Here is a 17,588-nt window from a genome sequence, read left to right as displayed (position 1 = left end):
TTTTTTTTAAATAAGGTCGTAGTTTCTTTGGCATTAGAGTTCCTTCAAAAGTTTAGTAGGCTTCTGATATTTTTGGTTCCAAATGCGAGTGCCAGTAACTACACGAAGTGCTTTGCTAGTTCTTTGCTATTTGACAAAAGTTTCAAATCTTTTCTCCCTTGTCCCTCTGGTTTTTTTCCTCTTGATTTAATTGCAGCTGCCTGGATATTATTGGGCATAATAACCTTATGTGTGAAGATGGCCCCTTTAATATAATTTTTGCCAAGGGACTGAGTTAGTTTTCTCAGCTAAGAGGTCTCATGAAATACCGCTTTCTTACAGCATTTTTCAATGCCAAATCTTACTGATCCAGTCTAGACACAGAGAGTGAACCCAAGAGACCCTGAGTTTCTAGACTCTCTTTCCCTTGATTTCTTCTTATAAACCTGCACATTCTTAAGTTCATCTCTTTCTTATAATATCTCGTCAAAGTAGACAGCAGTAGCTGGCACTTAAAAACTCCCCATTTTCTCTGGCCACTTGTCTTAGTACCCTGACTCAATAGGCACAGGGTCAGCCTTATAAAATATTGTAGGTGGCAATTTAGCAAATGTTTTGCCACTGCAAAACATGCGTTGCCACTTCTCCAGCCTCTGTTATCAGTTTCCTTGCCACCCAAAACCCAACCACCATGCTAATGACACATTTTAGGTTCTCGTCACGATGGCACTCACATTCTAAGGCCAGAACTAGTAAATGACCCCATCTAAATGTGAGGTGGAAAGGAAATGTAGTTTAATTCATACACAGCAAAAGCAGGAAATAGTTTTGATGACCATCTAGCCAGGTTCTGCTACCGTAAAGAATAAAAGAACTATTATATTTTCAGAAGATTCTTTCTACTTTAGAAGAAGCTTCTAACAGTAACTAAGAAGTTTGTCTAACTTATATGAAAATGGTAGCCTCTTACATTTTCTTTAATCTTATTTTATACATAACAAAATTAAGTGACTTAATTGACTGTGATTAAGTTGTTTGAAAATAACAATATCCATGTTGTAGGAGCCCCTATAATATGCTGATCTTTAAGCACATGTAGAACATTTCAAGGGACAATTTTCCATATTTTTAAAATTTAATGGTCTTAAATGTTAAATCGCATTTAAGTGTTTTAAACTACAGAAGTAATTTTACTAAAAATCCTCGTGATTTTTTGTTTCTCTTTAAAATTTTTCCTAAACTGTGATGAAATTTATGCTTTTTAATATTTGTATTTTATGCCTCTGCCATAAATTATGATTACCTCTTTAATCTCTTCTAAAAATGTATAAAATGTTTTTTCTGCCACAAATATATGTTGATCTTATAAGGTAGCATGGATAAAAGATATATTATTAAAAATTAACCTAGAAATTCATATTTTATTTTTTCTTATACAAAAGCAATCTTGGTCACATTTGGTTTGGCTTTTCTTCAAAGGTAGGTCTGAGTCATTCATGTAATCCCTTACACTGCATTAAAATTATTATTTGAAATGCAAAATAGTTATATGATACATGTTAGTATACTCTATTAACCAGGATTGTAAGTAGTGTATTTAACATTAATGATCTAATTTGAATAGTTTCAAATATATATTAGAAACTATTCAAATTAGGTCATTTGTGTATGTGTGTGTATATGTATGTGATGTGTGTGTTAATAAAACTGATATTTGAAGAGTCATGTAAGGTTTATTCTGTGTGTCCTATTTTGTTTTATAGCTGTAAGAAACGGGCTGGTAGTAAAGAAACTGAAATTATAAGACCTTTACCCCTTAAGATGAAGCTAAATGTTGTATCTCAAGAGCCACAAAGTGTGAACCAATTTTTTGACAAAAAGGAGAATGTGGTTTTACACAAGACAGCAAGTGAAAGCATAGACCATAGCTGTCCAAGAGAAAATACTACAGAAGAATATATAGATAAAATGTACCTAGATATTTTGAGGAAAAAACTATCTGTTGGTCCCTCAATATTATCTCAGGATGACAAAATAAAGAAAGTAAGTGTTTATACTTTAAATTAATATGACACATTGATAAATGATATTATATAAAGTCATATAAGTACCCTATAATATAATTATGTAGGTACTTCTTAAACTTGTAGGATTGATTACTTAACTATCCTCCACATAGATCCTGGGTATTTGTGAGCAGTATTTATTACAACGCCCTGCAGTCCCCAAATTCAAAAATACCTCTATGGCATTAGCTTTCTCCTTTTTAAAAAAAATTTTATTTATTTATTTATTTATTTATTTATTTAATCCTTTACTGGGGACATTATTTCATTGCTTTTAGAGAGACAGGGAGGGAGGAACAGACAGAGCGAGTAGAGAAACATCAATTGGTTGCCTTCTCCTATGCCTTCTGACCGAAGATCAAACCCACAACCTGGGTATGTGCTCCATCCTGGACTATTCGGGTCCAAGGGATGACACTCATCCAATTGAGCCACACCGGCCCGGGTGGCATGAGCTTTCTTTTAGAAGACACCCTTTACATTTCCTTTTTTTAGTAACCATAGTTCAGAACTTTAGTAGCATACAGAAATAAAAGTTTATTCATCATTCTAGTGCTTTTCATTCAATCTTTCTAGTAATTTGTGTTCTATAAAAGTAAGTTAAGTTGGCATCTCCCATAAATGCTATTAGAAACTGTTGATAACTTGAATTTCACTGTTTCTTTTTCCTCTGCTTTTGATCTATTCTGATTTATAGTTTATGATCCAAATATTTTATTTTTATTTTTCAGTATTGAGTTACATGTTTGTCGTAAACCATCTCCTGTTCTTTGTGGAATAAGGCAGGGTATTAAAATTTTATTTTATCTTGAGAAATTTAGAGGAAAAAGAAAAGACTTTATGTCATTTCAAAATATGTTCTTCTCCTTCTCCATGTTCATTCTCATAATTACACATATTGCTTTCTGGCAGGCTTATTTTGTTATAATATTTTGCTCTTTTGTTCCTGACTTTAAGATGTGCTTCAAAATACCAAAATTCTGATGAATTAGACTGAGAGAACTTCAATTTAGTGTTTTCCCTTTAGCAAACTATGTTACTTAGTAATCACCATGATTTTGCTATCTGTTAAATTTTCATTACAACTGTAGTTGAAATTTACTTAAGTACTTAAAGAGTTTATACTTGTCGTGTGCAGACTTTTAGATCTCGACTCAGTTCTGGAGAAGGGGCTATATTTGGCAAACAGGTACCATACAAAGCTAGAAGTGCACCTCCTTTACCTGAAAGACATCCCCAGAGTGGATTATATGCATCAGTTAGGAGCTCGGGCTATGGAAAACCGAGTTCACCATTCAAGACATTTTCTACTAATGAAAAGAAAACTTCAAAAGACATGAAAAGCAGAAACTTGAGGTCCATTCCCACCTCTAATCAAGCCAGGAAAAAAGGTAATCATCATATACTCCCTTCACGGTAGACTTCTGTGTATGTACATTTGACCCTTGAACGTGGGCTTGAACTTCACAGGCCCACTTATACGCATATTTTTCTTCAGTAAATACTGCAAATATGTTTTTTTCTTATGATTTTCTTAATATTTTCTTATTTAAAGCTTACTTTATTGTAAGAATATTGTACATCAGCAGTCCCCAATCTTTTTGGCACCAGGGACCGGTTTCATGGAAAAATTTTTTCTATGGGCCAGGGAGTGGGGTGGATAGCTTTATAACCTGCCATCAGATGAAGCTTAATTGTCACTTGCCACTCACTGATAGGGTTTTGATATGAGTCTGCAAGCAGTTGATTCATTAGGGTCTCTGGGCAGTCAAACTTCTCTGCTGATGATAATCTGTATTTGCAGGTGCTCCAGCGCTAGTATCACTGCCTCAGCTCCACCTCATCATCAGGCATTAGATTGTCATAAGGAACATGCCCAACCTAGATCCCTAACGTGTGTAGTTCACAGTAGGGTTTGTGCTCCCATGAGAATCTAATGCTGCCCCTGATCTGACCAGTAGCGGTCCATGGCCTGGGGATTGGGGACCCCTGCAGTACATAATACATGTAACATACAACATATGTGTTAATTGACTGTTTATGTTATCAGTAAGGCTTCCAGTCAACAGTAGGCTATTGGTAGTTAAGTTTTGGGGGTGTCAAATTATATGTGGATTTTTTACTGCAATGGGGGGATTGGTGCCCTTAACTCCTGTATTGTTCAAGGGTCACCTGTAGTGTATTATTTTACTTTCCTTTTTCTCTACTTTCCCTGTTTCCTTCTATCTTTCTATGAACTTTCCTTATTTACAGAAAATAATTAACATTAGGATACGTATTCTATTTCTAAAAGATTCAATTTGTAGGAGGTTTTTCATTATTACATTTGGGTTTTCCTGAATGAGACCCAGCAAACATGGAAAGTGAATGTAAGAGTCAAACCTCTCCTCATCTGGTTGGCTCTGTAGTAAATTCAGAATGCAAATGGCAGCCTACAAATAAAGGGTGATGGAGATTATTTAGACATTAGTTCAATATAGACTTGGAAAGGCAGGATGTTTTACTTATCAAATACTGCATAGTTTTATACATCACAGTGCCTCTGTTATTTCCTAATGGAGTCATTTATATTGACAGTTGAAAGGGTAATTTTCAACTTAGACCCCATGCAGCTATTAAATAGAAAGGTTCAAGTCAGACAACATTCCTGCTGCCTTTAGACTCCAGTGAGGAAGGAGAGCAGTGATAGAGCCTGAAGCATTTTGTCCTTTTCTTTGTGACTAAATTGAGTAAGTGACCAATTTCATCATTGTTATATGGTGGTGGTTGTCAAAGAAGAGCTGTCCTCATTGGAAAATTCATTTCTTGCTTAAAGTATCTTCCCTTGCCTTTCCCTACAATTATCCATTTCAGGGCCACTTTGACTATACAGGCATACCTCATTTTATTTCTCTTTGCTTTATTGTACTTCACATAAATTATGTTTTTTTAAAAATGGAGGGCAAGACCCTCCACCAGCAAAAAGACTACAACTCAACTTTATTGTAACTGTTGGTCTATTATGGTGGTCTGGAGCCAAATCCCCATCTCCAAGGAATGTCCGTATTTAAAATTCTCTAGGCATTAAAGGCTCTCTTCTTCTGTCTATGTGAGTATGTTTTTGTTGCAGCAACCTGTGCATGTAAGATGAAAAGTCTAGGACAGATCTATGTCAGAATGAAGGAGAATAGCAGTAGGGGTCGGTTATTTTGGAGAGACAGGACTGGATTCTGCAAGCCTCCTTTCCTCCTGTTCTTAACCTTGGGACCTGTAATCCCTTCCCCTAAGAATTCTTTTGTGTTCTCTTTTGGCTTACTTTTGTGTGGAACATTTGCTTGTGATGTTATCATCTATTAATAATTAACCATTCATTATGTCTATTACTTATTAAGAAAAGACACTTGGAATGTTTTATCACAGTTTAGAATCATCAAGAAGAATATGAAAATTTTTCATTAATGTTTTAGGAGTATTCATTTTGTACTCTGGAAGCAAGAAAATGAAATTTTGCTTTTAATATTATTTACTGTTATATTTATTTGAGATAAAATGACCCCCAACATTTTTGAAGTTTACTGTTTCCATATTTATTCATTTATAAATATTTTTTCAGCACCTACCTTGGTCTAGGCACTGGTAGATAACATCAGTAAACTAAATAAGCAGAGAAGCCTCCCCTCTCCCATTCTGTGGAACTTTTCATCTGAAGAGGAAGAGAGAGACATTTAACAATAAGTACAATTAAGTAAATGATGTCATATGCTAAGGAAAAGAAAAAGTAGAGCAAGCGTGTCAGTGGTGGAGTGAGTCAGGTCACAATTTTAAACAGGATAGGGTAGGTCTCCTTGAGAAAGAGCTATTTGCACAAAGACTTGTAGGAAGTAAGGGAATTGATCCTGTGGATATTTGGGTAAAGCATATCCCAGAAAGTTGAAACAGCCAGTGACAAAGTCCTAAAGTAGGGATGACTGCCTGTACGTTCAAGGAAGAGCACAGAAGCCCCATATGGCCAGGGCAGAGTGAGCAAAGAGGGTGGTAGGAGATGAGACCAGAGAGTCAAAGGGGCAAGCATATATAGGTTTTCCTAGGGCATTTGAAAGACTTAGGCTTTTACTCTGAGTCAAAAGGTGAGCCCCTGAAAAGTTTTAGGCAGGGGAGTGACCTGTCTGACTTACCCTTTAGGCAGATTTCTCTGGTTGCTTTGTCAGACCATATATATGTAAATGCATGCCATGGAGGGCATAGGAAGAACAGAGACTAGTAGGAAGGTTTTAGGAATCCAGGCTAGAAGTAATGGGGCTTGAACCAGGATGATGGCAGTGGAAGTAATAAGAAGTGGTTGGATAAGGATACATTTAGAAGATAGAACCAGAAATCTAAAAGATTGGTTGTGGGTAATTAAAGAGGAGCCATGGATGATGCCAAAGTTTTGGCTTAAGACACTGGAAGAATAGACTTACTATCCAACTGGAATGAGGAAGGCAAAGGCAAATAGATTTCAGGGTGGAGAGATCCGGAATCTAGTTGTTGATCTGTTCTATGTGCAAGTAGAGATGATGGGGCAGTTAGATAACAAAAGTCGGGAGTTCTAGAGGGAGGTGCGGACTGTACATACCATGTGGGAGACATTAAAAACTAGTATTTTTTGAGCCATGGTTTTTTAAGCCGAGAGACTGATGATTATCATCAAAAGAGTGAGCGTAGCTAGAGAAAAAAGCCAACCAAGGCCTGAGCCCTTGGCATGCTTATCTTAGGAGGTCAGGGAGCAAAGGAGTAACTACAAAGAATGCAATAAGGTTGAAAGAAACCTGAGTATGTGAGATCCAAGTGAAGAAGGTGTATGAAGGAGAATTGATCTGCTCTATCAGTTGCTGCTGGGAGGTAAAAATGAGGACCGACTACTAATCTTTGGGTTTAGCAAGACAGAGATCATCAGTAAGTTGGGTAAGCATTTTCCATGGATATGTGGCTGTAAAATGCAAATTGAATGGGAATGGGAGTAGAATTGTGTACTTCAAGTTGTAGACCACCCTGGAGAAAAGGATGTAAAAGGCAGGAAAACAAAATGGTCAGTAGTTGGCATGGAAGTGGAGTCAAGAGAAGCCTTTAGTTTTGCTTTGCTTTGTTTTTAATGGGAGAAATAATAGTATAAACTACAGTATGTTTATGCTTTTTGGAAAGATTCAGTAGACAGGAAAAAAGTCATGGAGAGAGGGGGAAGAATTGCTAGAGTAATGTCCTTGAGTACAGGGGCTGTAGTGGGACCTAGTGTACATTGGAAGGGTTGGCTTCAGATAGGAACATGGACTGTTCATCTGTGAAAGCAGATAGGAAGGTACAGATACTGTTAGGTGGGTAGAAGTGGTGAGAAAGTGGGTGATTTCTTTGATTGCCTCGTTTTTCTCTGATAAATGTCACACAGTGTCTTTGGCTGGCAGTGAGGATGGGGCAGGGATGTTGGAGGACCGAAGAGGGGATGTGGAGGAGTTTTATCCTAGAGGATTAGACTACCAGCAACAGAGTCTACTTGAAGTGAGTGATCATGAATTTACATTGAGACAAGGCAGGGTGTGTGTCTTGTTTGTGTGCATGGTCCCATTTCGCTGACTGATTGCGGATGTTCAGTAGCTGAATAGGTGAATTTACCCAGGTGGGTGTTTTTAGCCAAATGAGTACAGTGAACTGAGAGAGGAGCAAGGCCTCCATTGGCCTTCAGGATCAAATTGAGTAGAAGGTTGATTATGGGCAACAGCTCTAGGTTCAGTGTTACACATTAGCCTTTTTGAGATCCTCATTCATCTTATTGTTACATAATTGCTGAATACACATTCAACTTTGTTTGCATTTGTGTTTTTATCTACTGTCTACACTATTTAGAAATCTTATCTGAAACAAAACTCATCAAACCTGCAGCATTAAGTAAACCAGCTCCCAAAACTGAAAGTTGTCTGGCTACTCCTGAGAAGTCTGAAGACCCTACAGAAAGTGTGTCCTGTATTCAGTTTCAGAATGTAGGTATTAAATTTTAAAACACTACTCATAGTGTTTTTATGTTCTAAAATCATATTAAAACCAAATTATGAGTAAAGAAATACATGAAATTTCTTTTGCTTTAAGTGTTCACTCTTACCGAATACATTTTCTTATTTAGCAGAACATTATTAACATTATCATTTTATTCTTTGTGGGGTTTTTTTTAAACCACCTGTGTTTGAATCTTACATGTAAATCTGTGATGAAGTAATGCTTTTCCTTAAAAGGATTCTTCAAGATACCATGGTGGGAACATGGACACAGAATTAATTCTGTTTAAAAGAGTCCAGGAAGCAGAGGAAAAATGGAGGGGTGCACAAGCCCTAATTGAGCAAATTAAAGTCAGATTCTCAGAAAAAGAGAGAGAGCTGGAAAATAAGATAGAAGAACTAAAGAAGCAACAGGAAAAGGAACTCTTCAAATTAAGTCAAGACAATTATATTCTTCAAACCAAGGTACTGGACATGTTGTCCTATGTTTCTTATTTTGATTAAAAAAGAGCTTGAACCCCCTGATAAATGCATTGTTATCTTTTTGTTCTTGGGGCTGTTTGGCTTGATATATGTGCTGTGTAAAATGTGAGCATGGTTCCTGAGAGTGCCTCCTTACACAAGAGCCCAAAACCAACCCCACGAGGGAAAAAAATGAAAATTTATATTGGCTCATTTTGATACTTCTATTCAGTTCACAGTCCTTTTTAAAATGAATCTTAGTTCACTGCGACCTTCCAAGAAGTCAGCTCAGAAAGAACTTCTATAGAAGGGCCAGATTAAGAGAATGACACTCTGGAACATTTCTGAGTAACTTCCATTTCGGAACCATCAGCACAAACAACAGTGTAATGATTTAATTGTAGTTGGTGGTAGGTTAATTCCAGTATGGTTATAAGACTGTTACTCTTCCTCACTTCTCACTTTATCATCTCTTTCCCCATATAAACAATTTCTGCATTTTCTCAAGTTAAATAGCTTTGGAGAAACAAACAAAAAACAAAGGTGGTTACATTTTGGAGAACAAGCTGGTGCTGTTACTGAAGAAAAATTGAAGCAAATCCAAAAGGAAATACAAGAACAAGAGACACTTCTTCAAGGATATCAACAGGTGTAATTTTTCAGCTCATAGTGAGGTTGTTCTTGAGATCCTTTGATTATAAAAATAAGGCATATTAAAATACTTATGTGCTCATTTAACAGGTAATGGGAATTCTGGCAAATATGAGGAAGTGATAATTTGCCTAGTCTGAGCATTTCTCATGGGCAGAATTGAAGTAGTTAACAGCATGGATTCTGAATTCAAAGAATCTGATTTTAGACTTGGCTGTGCCACCTGATGTGGAGTCTTGGGCAAATCACCTCTCTAAGCCAATTTCCTCATCCATGAAATGGGGATGATAATAATAGTACCTGTCTCAATAGATGGTTATGAAATTAAAGTAATACAATACAAATTAACCTCTTAGTGCCTGGCACAGAGTAACCAATCAATGAATGTTGCCTGTTGTTATTTTTAAGAGCTATTTTCCTTAAAAACTTGCCTATTTTTCTATAATGCTTTTTAGTAGATGATATTGAATAGTTTTATTATTATATTGAAAAATATAAATCTGAAATCACTTGAGAGTAAAAAATTTTGAATTAAATGGGAGAAAACTTGTGTGTCCTATGGAAGGCAGATATTTGTGATGCGTGATGGAATCTTGGTCATGCTGACTTGCCAGTCAGCCAGGGCAGGGTTGGTGACCTCTAGCATAAGATTTCATCTAGTTCTTCCCCCGTCCCTCCCCCTCCATTTTGTTTTTACTTCTCTCCCCTTCTCCTTCTCCCTTATCACCTTTTTCTCTTTTGACAACGGTAGCCTAAGCATTACCACATCAGAGATGACAATGTTTACTGTAAATGAAATTGTACTAATTTTGCAGAACATACCGCCCTTGAGTTAGACCCTTCCAAATCCTTGGCCTGCCATTCTGATTTGCTATATAGAGCATGAGTTTTAAGGAGGATTCCACAAACCTATAAGTTTGCCAACCACCCCCTCCCACAAAGAAGTACAAAATTTAATATCAATATATATACATTTATGTAGTTTTTGGGGTGTCATTAATTCTGCAGATATTTAAGCACAGACAGTCTGCCAGGCACAAGGCCCAACATGTTGAGGTGGTTCCTAGTTTTTATTAGATCCACAGGGTTCCTTGGTGTTTATCAGATTCCTAATTTTAAAGAGGTTAATAAGCCACAGCACCTATGCACAGATTGGTACTTTCTCCCTCTGATCTCACTGACTCACTTTTTAGCTTAAAGCCTAGGGGTGAAGTAGGCCTAGTCTCTGCTCTGCCTTATCCTGATCTTTCAGAAATGTCCTGTCTCTAACTCCCTGATCACAGAAAGTTCCAGAAACAAGCATGGATACTCATTGTGCCTACATCAAATTACCTTACTGTGGAAAGACAGGCCAAAAACAGAAAAAAGAGGTGCAAACAGTCCCACTGGCCCTTCCATGCCTGGAGCACAAAGTTGGAACGTGGCTACTACTGCAGTCACTCACCCTTTTACTGTCGTGAAATGCGGTACCTCCTACTGACATTAGGCTCTTCGGCTTTGGGAATTTTTGCAACTTTTTTTTTGAATAAGTAGTTTGGAAAAAATTATTTTCAGAAAATAAGTTTTCTTCTGTCATAATATAAAGAATTTTTAAAAGATTTTGCTTGCTCAAAAACTGAAGAAAATTTTTAAAACCTTAAAAGTGTTTAAAGGATGTATCTGTTATGAGCATATGTACTTGTAAGTACTACTGACTTTTAACTAAATGCTATTTTCTGTTTATAAAAAGGAAAATGAAAGATTGTATAGTCAAGTGAAAGATCTCCAAGAGGAAAACAAGAAAAATGAGGAGCGAATGTTCAAGGAAAACCAGAGTTTATTCAGTGAGTTAGCTTCCTTAAAGTAAGTAATCCTTAAATTCTTAAAATCAAGTGTAGTTAGATTGTTTCCAAGCATTTTATTGTTAAATTAATAATACATTTTTATACTTAGAAATGAAAAAGTGTACAGTGATTTACACTTTTGTAACTTTTATATTTTTAATTGTCAGTAGTTTTTCCTTTAGTATTAGATGTCTAATACATATAGGTGAGTATTTTCAGCATACTTATATTTGAGTTTGAGATCAGTTTCAGAAAACTGAACACACAATACTTTTCTTGATGGATCATTAAACCTGAGGTGCTTATGTAATGCATATTAGTAATCATGCCTTCAGTAATAATGCTAAAAAACCATACAGTATCACTTTACTGTCCTAGGTCAGGTTCCATACAAGTAGAGTCTCAGGTGGGAATCACTGTGGAGGTGATTTCCTAGATGATAACTCTCAGGAGAGAAGTAGCAGGAGAAGCAAGATGAGGGGTGGGTGGAGGTAGGGAAGGTAAGCAGAAATGTGTTCTCAGCTGAGACTGGCTTCATTCTGCTCTCACCAGGAAGTTTGGGAGAACAGATGTGTCATGTAGTTGGTCCTCACTTGAGGCAAGAGAGGGCAGGCTTTTTTACCCCTAAGTCAGGCAGTCACTGGCCAAGAGGTGCCCCAGGAAGGGGTTGGGGGATATCCTCTGGGGAGCAGCCTTTGGTACCCTCCAGCCAGTCTGTCACTGACTGAAGTGTGTCCCAGGAAGCAGTTAAGGGATATCCTCTGGGCCAGGGGGAGGAGTTGCTTTGTTTGAGGCATTTCTACGGAGGAGGAGAACCTGGAGTTATCAATCAGCACTCACAGTGGTGGGCTGATGGAGCACCAGCACCTGCTTAGGAGTCATATTTCAGGTCTTTGGGATATTACTACATTCATCTTTAACATATTAAGTGAAAAAACTGAACCCATAAACATGGGCACAGTAGAGTCCTATCTGCTTTTAGGAAATGATTACCAGTTGTGCATCCTTTCACATGAATGCTATATTTATGCATACTTCTTCCTCTCTCTTGTTGTTGTTGTGGGTAACCTAGGGTGTAAGAGGCAGGGCTGCTGTTAGCTCCTACTGATCCTTCATGCAAAACAGAAAAAGATACACAGGTTGGGAAGCAAGGGCACTATTTTGTATGTTAAAAAAAAAACAAACGCTCCTTTCCCAAGGGTAGCAATCTGCACAGTTTTGACGCATGAACACATTTACATCTGCTTTCTTTCCAAATGCTTCAATAAAGTATTTTAAAATATTACATCTTATACTGCCTGGTCTTTAAAATAGAGCTATTCCAGGATCCAAAACTGAAATTCTAAATGAACTTTCTTAATGAAATAAATGGTATCTTTAACACATTATGGTTAAATGAGCACATATGGATTTTTTAATTTAATCTTTATTGTATTTTTTCCATTACCATTTAGTCCCCTTATACCCCCTCCCCCCAGCCATTATCACACTGTTGTCCATGTCCATGAGTCCATTTTCCTATTTGGTCAATCCCTTCACAACCTAACCCCCACCCCCACTAGCTATCATCTGCTCTCCATCACATATGGATTCTTAAACTCCTTATATAATGTTTCGGGAAAAACAGAAAAATTGAGTCTAAGCTAAACATAGTACACTGTGTTTAATTTTATTAGTTTCCGTATGTATGACTGGCAGTTTGTGTTTCTCAGAAAGGAATCTAGGGTGATGTGACAAGGAGTACACAGCACCACGGGAAATGCGCAGCATGTCTTTCTGGGACATTGAGTTTTTTCTTCTATGAGAATTGGGAGGAAATATTTTTATAGTTACATTATTTAATTGCATATTAAATAAACCAATAATAGTCTTAGGGTTTCAGTTCCTTTAGATTAAATATAAACATTTCCCTTTTTAAAAGTATTTTCCCTTTAAGTGGTATTTTACTGTTTAAATAAACTTTTATCTTCAGTGACTCACATAGTTCTAACATCTGTTAAGAGTTTAAAAATTGAGTAGTTTGTATTGAAAAGAGTGCCTTGTAAAAAAAAAAATTTATTTTCCAAATAAATCAGAGAACAGATGCAGAAAAATAGTTTCCTGTCTCAAGTAGTTGAAGATTCAGAGCCCACCAGAAACCAGAATTTTACAGATCTGTTAGCAGAACTACGGGTGGCACAGGTGAGTTGCATAAGGATTTTAATTATTAGCCATAGTAAAGATTATTATAAAAATCACCATGTGTAAAAAATCTGTTTTTTGTAATTTATGAATAAATGAGACCCTTTTATAAATTTTATACCATTTAAAAATTAAGAAAACCAAAGATAGCATTTAGCATACATGTGACTCTCCCTAATGCAAAGGAAACAATGAAATACTGGCTTTAGATGGCATCCCATTTATAATACAACCTTTCTTCAGGTATCTATTATATGGAGCTGTATTGGAATCATAACCTGCTAAGGCATGCATACATTATTTCAAACAAGTTCCTCCTAAAAAGTGTACAGCAAAAATAGGCAGATAATTTGAAGATGATGGTTTGCCTTCAAACCTTAGTTGGTTTTTTACCTGTCTTCCTAAGTGGACTATACCCTTCTAGGGGGCAGAGACTATACCCACAAATATTTGCATCTGATGTACCTAATACAAAGGTAAAAATGCAGCATTTGCTCCCTAATTTTTCTTTATTTTTATTAATTGTATTACAAAGAATATGGCCTAGAATTTTCTAGAGCAGCATTTACCAGTGGGAGACCTTTTGGAATTTTGGGCAGGTTAATTGTATTTTAAGCAAAACAATGTTATGTATTGCATAATTTTTTTTTAAGATTTTATTTTTAGAGAGAGGGGAAGGGAGGGAGAAAGAGAGGGAGAGAAACATTGATGTGCAAGAGAAACACTGATTGGTTACCTCTTGCATGCCCTCAACTGGGGACGTGGCCTGGCCCACAACCTAGGCATGTGCCTTGACTAGGAATCGAACCAGAAACCATCCACTGAGCCACACCAGTCGGGCTGTATTGCATAATTTTTATAATCCTTGTCCCCAGTGTACCCACCAGTCATTGTAACAATCAAAACTACTGTTTCCAAACATCCCCTGTAGGAGGGCAGTTAACTCTCCCCTCAAGAATCATAGCACTAAATAAAAAAGCCCTTCCAATCTGTTTGAATGCTGTTGTAAACTAGAAAAATTCCAATTATGTACCACTTTTTAATTAGAAATTATATAAAGAGGATTACAGTTACATAGGAATTTGAATATACCATAGTTTAATGACTGATGTTTAACAGGTTTTTGTAGTGTATAAAATGCAGCTTCAAATATGAATCCATTAGAGATCTTTTTTCAGATGTATGTATATACAGAATAATTATTAGATAGGTAGATAGATAGAAAGAATAAATAATTGGACAGACTCCCTCATCCCCTTTATCAGTGGACCTCAAAATTAGCAAGTTAAAAAAGAATGTTGCCATATTTTATGAAATCTTATGGAAAAACACAGTAAAGTTTCAAGCATAGCATTAGCATCATTTGAAAGCTGTGAGACTGCATTTTAGATTGTAGGATAGTATAGCGTTTGTAAGAATTTTTATTTTGAAACATAACTATACAAGTACACTACCATGAGTGCAAGAGTTTCTTCAGCAGTTCTGCATTCAGTTCAATGCACATTTATTGAGTACGCGCCATGTGCTTAGTCCCGTCAGGTAGTAATAAATCAATCTTGGTCCCCATAGAGCTTTCAACCTGATAAGAAGAGTATGTACACAAGTCAGTGTCACATGAAACAAAGTAACAAATGCTGTACTGTAGGTACAGTGAAAGTTTGTGGGAGTGCAAAGGAGGGGATAAAGAATAGCCTCATTTGAACTAAGCTCTGAAAGATAAGTATGATTGTCAAGCAGCAGAATGAGGCCACAGAAAGTAGTGTGGGATGTAGAGCATACTGAGAATTCATTCAACATTTTCTTGATGTGCCAAGCATTTTTTATGCATTTATGACAGATAAAGGGTTAGCAAATAAAGTCCTGCTCTTGAATAAATATATACTTTGTCAGGTAGTGATGAGTGTTGTGAAAAGAAAATAAAACAACATACCTAGGGACTAGAGTGGGTTGCTGTTTGAGAAAGAGTGTTCAGGGAAGGTCTTCCTGGGGCTCCATTTGAGCAGAAATCTCGATCAAATAAAGGAGCAAGCCACCTGCTCTCTGGGGGGACAAATTGCTGGGGGCAAAGGAAACAGTAAGTGCAAACACATTGGGGTAGGAGTGTGCTGGGCATGTTCAAAGAACAGGAGGTCTCTGGCTGGAGTGGAATTGGAGGAGGAAGATTTATAGTAGATGCAGTCCGAGGCACAGGGAAGGCTGGGTTATGTGGCATTGAAGGTCATGGTAAGGACTTTGTGTCCTTAGAGGACGGGAGCCACCAGAGATTTCAGACAGAGGAGTGATACTAACTGACTCTTTAAAACAATTCCTCTGGTTACTGTGAGGAGAATAAATGGTAGCCACTGAATGTGGAGAAGGCAGACTAGTTAGGAGGTTATTATAATATCCAGAAGTTAGAACAGTAGATAAGAAGGTCTTTCAGACTGTGATGAGGTAGATGATTAGAACTGGTTTTAGTAAGTTGTGAGGAGCTATTAATTTGGGAGGGAGGGGTGGTAAAAATCACAGCTAAATTTTAGGAAACATACTATTTATGATGGATTGTGTGAGACTATACTACAATTTATTGTAGTTAAAAATAATTTGCCTTGTATTTCTATGAATATCAAGAAAGAAAAAAACAGTTTATTGGAAGACATCAAAAGACTGAAGCAAGACAAACAAGCTCTTGAAGTAGACTTGGAAAAAATGAAGAGAGAGAGAGACCAAGCCAAAGATCAGGTTGCTTATGTCACAGGTAAAACACTGAGCTAAACAGTTTTTAGGTAAAACAGTTTACCTTTATACTCATAACTGTTTAATCTTGAGTTTAATAGCAGTTGAACAGCATAAACAAAATGCTGTTCCTTAAAGTATATTGTAATGGTTAGAAACATTTTTTTAAGTGGTTATTCATAGGTATTAGCATTTGATTAGTTTTATCAGGAATAATTGTATGATCAAAGAAAATCAAGGATTATTTTGAATTTGTGCCATTTTATGTTTAGTTGTTTACATGTCTGTCATTCCACCTGGACTTTGACCTTCACATGAGGCAGGGTGCTAAATAAGGGTTTTAAGGAGCAGTGGCATTTGAGCTGTGTCCTGCAGACCGGCAAGATTCAGAAATGAAAGAATGGAGGGACGCTGTTCTAAGCGTTTCATGAGCATGTTATTGAGTGAGCATGTGGATTGGATGGCAGAATATAGGGCCAGAAAGGTAGACCAGAAGAGTTCTTGTCTGATAAAAAGTAAAAGAATTTTCCTCTGTGATGTTGGGGTCTTCAGTGTAAGGCATATACAATGAAGTCCACTTACCTGCTTCTGAGAAAATTACTTACATTTACTTTCCTCATCTGTAAAAACAATAATAAGAACAGTACCCATCACATAAGTTGTGTTGAATAAAATCATGCATGGTAAGCACCTACTATAGGTTTGCTATTGTTACTTTTTAATGTAATTATAGGGATGCTTTATTTTTATTACTTTTTTTAAATTTTTTAAATATATTTATTGATTATGCTATTACAGTTGTCCCATTCCCCCCCACACTCCACTCCATCCTGCCCACCCCCTCCCTCCCACATTCCCCCCCTATAGTTCATGTCTATGGGTCATACTTATAAGTTCTTTGGCTTCTACATTTCCTACACTATTCTTACCCTCCCCCTGTCTATTTTCCACCTATCATCTATGCTACTTATTCTCTGTACCTTTCCCCCCCTCTCCCCCTCCCACTCCCCTATTGACAGCCCTCCATGTGATCTCCATCTCTATGGTTCTGTTCCTGTTCTAGTTGTTTGCCTAGTTTGCTCATGTTTTTGTTTTAGGTGTGGTCATTAATAACTGTGAGTTTGCTGTCATTTTTACTGTTCTTATTTTTTATCTTCTTTTTCTTAGGTAACTCCCTTTAACATTTCATATAATAAGGGCTTGGTGATGATGAACTTCTTTAACTTGACCTTATCTGAGAAGCAGTTTATCTGCCCTTCCATTCTAAATGATAGCTTTGCTGGATACAGTAATCTTGGATGTAGGTCCTTGCCTTTCATGACTTGGAATACTTCTTGCCAGCCCCTTCTTGCCTGTAAGGTCTCTTTGGAGAAATCAGCTGACAGTCTTATGGGAACCCCTTTGTAGGTAACTGTGTCCTTTTCTCTTGCTGCTTCTAAGATTCTCTCCTTCTGTTTCATCTTGGGTAATGGAATTATGATGTGCCTTGGTGTGTTCCTCCTTGGGTCCAGCTTCTTTGGACTCTCTGAGCTTCTTGGACTTCCTGGAAGTCTGTTTTCTTTGCCAGATGAGGGAAGTTCTCTTCATTATTTGTTCAAATAAGTTTTCAATTTTTGGTTCTTCCTCTTCTCCTTCTGGCACCCCTATAATTCGGATGTTGGAACATTTCAAGCTGTCCTGGAGGTTCCTAAGCCTCTCCTCATTTTTCC

The 17,588-nt window shown here is 37.0% G+C and overlaps 1 protein-coding gene across 5 annotated transcripts in view; it reads left to right on the top strand.

Annotated features, from left to right (window-relative positions):
- The window catches only part of CEP162 (centrosomal protein 162), a 76,463-nt gene that overhangs the window by 30,492 nt on the left and 28,383 nt on the right, over nt 1-17,588 (top strand). For all 5 annotated transcript variants that reach the window (XM_024576630.3, XM_045184864.2, XM_024576631.3 and 2 more), the window contains exons 12-19: nt 1,743-2,022; nt 3,184-3,436; nt 7,902-8,035; nt 8,285-8,512; nt 9,018-9,158; nt 10,890-11,002; nt 13,059-13,164; nt 15,775-15,901. In XM_024576630.3, the coding sequence (XP_024432398.2) occupies nt 1,743-2,022; nt 3,184-3,436; nt 7,902-8,035; nt 8,285-8,512; nt 9,018-9,158; nt 10,890-11,002; nt 13,059-13,164; nt 15,775-15,901 (1,382 nt within the window). The remainder of the gene's footprint in view (nt 1-1,742; nt 2,023-3,183; nt 3,437-7,901; nt 8,036-8,284; nt 8,513-9,017; nt 9,159-10,889; nt 11,003-13,058; nt 13,165-15,774; nt 15,902-17,588) is intronic.

The sequence above is a fragment of the Desmodus rotundus genome, chromosome 11 (assembly GCF_022682495.2).
Source record: "Desmodus rotundus isolate HL8 chromosome 11, HLdesRot8A.1, whole genome shotgun sequence".
NCBI classification, from domain to species: domain Eukaryota; kingdom Metazoa; phylum Chordata; class Mammalia; order Chiroptera; family Phyllostomidae; genus Desmodus; species Desmodus rotundus.
The sequence above is the reverse complement of the archived record's forward strand: the minus strand, read 5'-3'. Positions and strand labels throughout refer to the sequence as shown.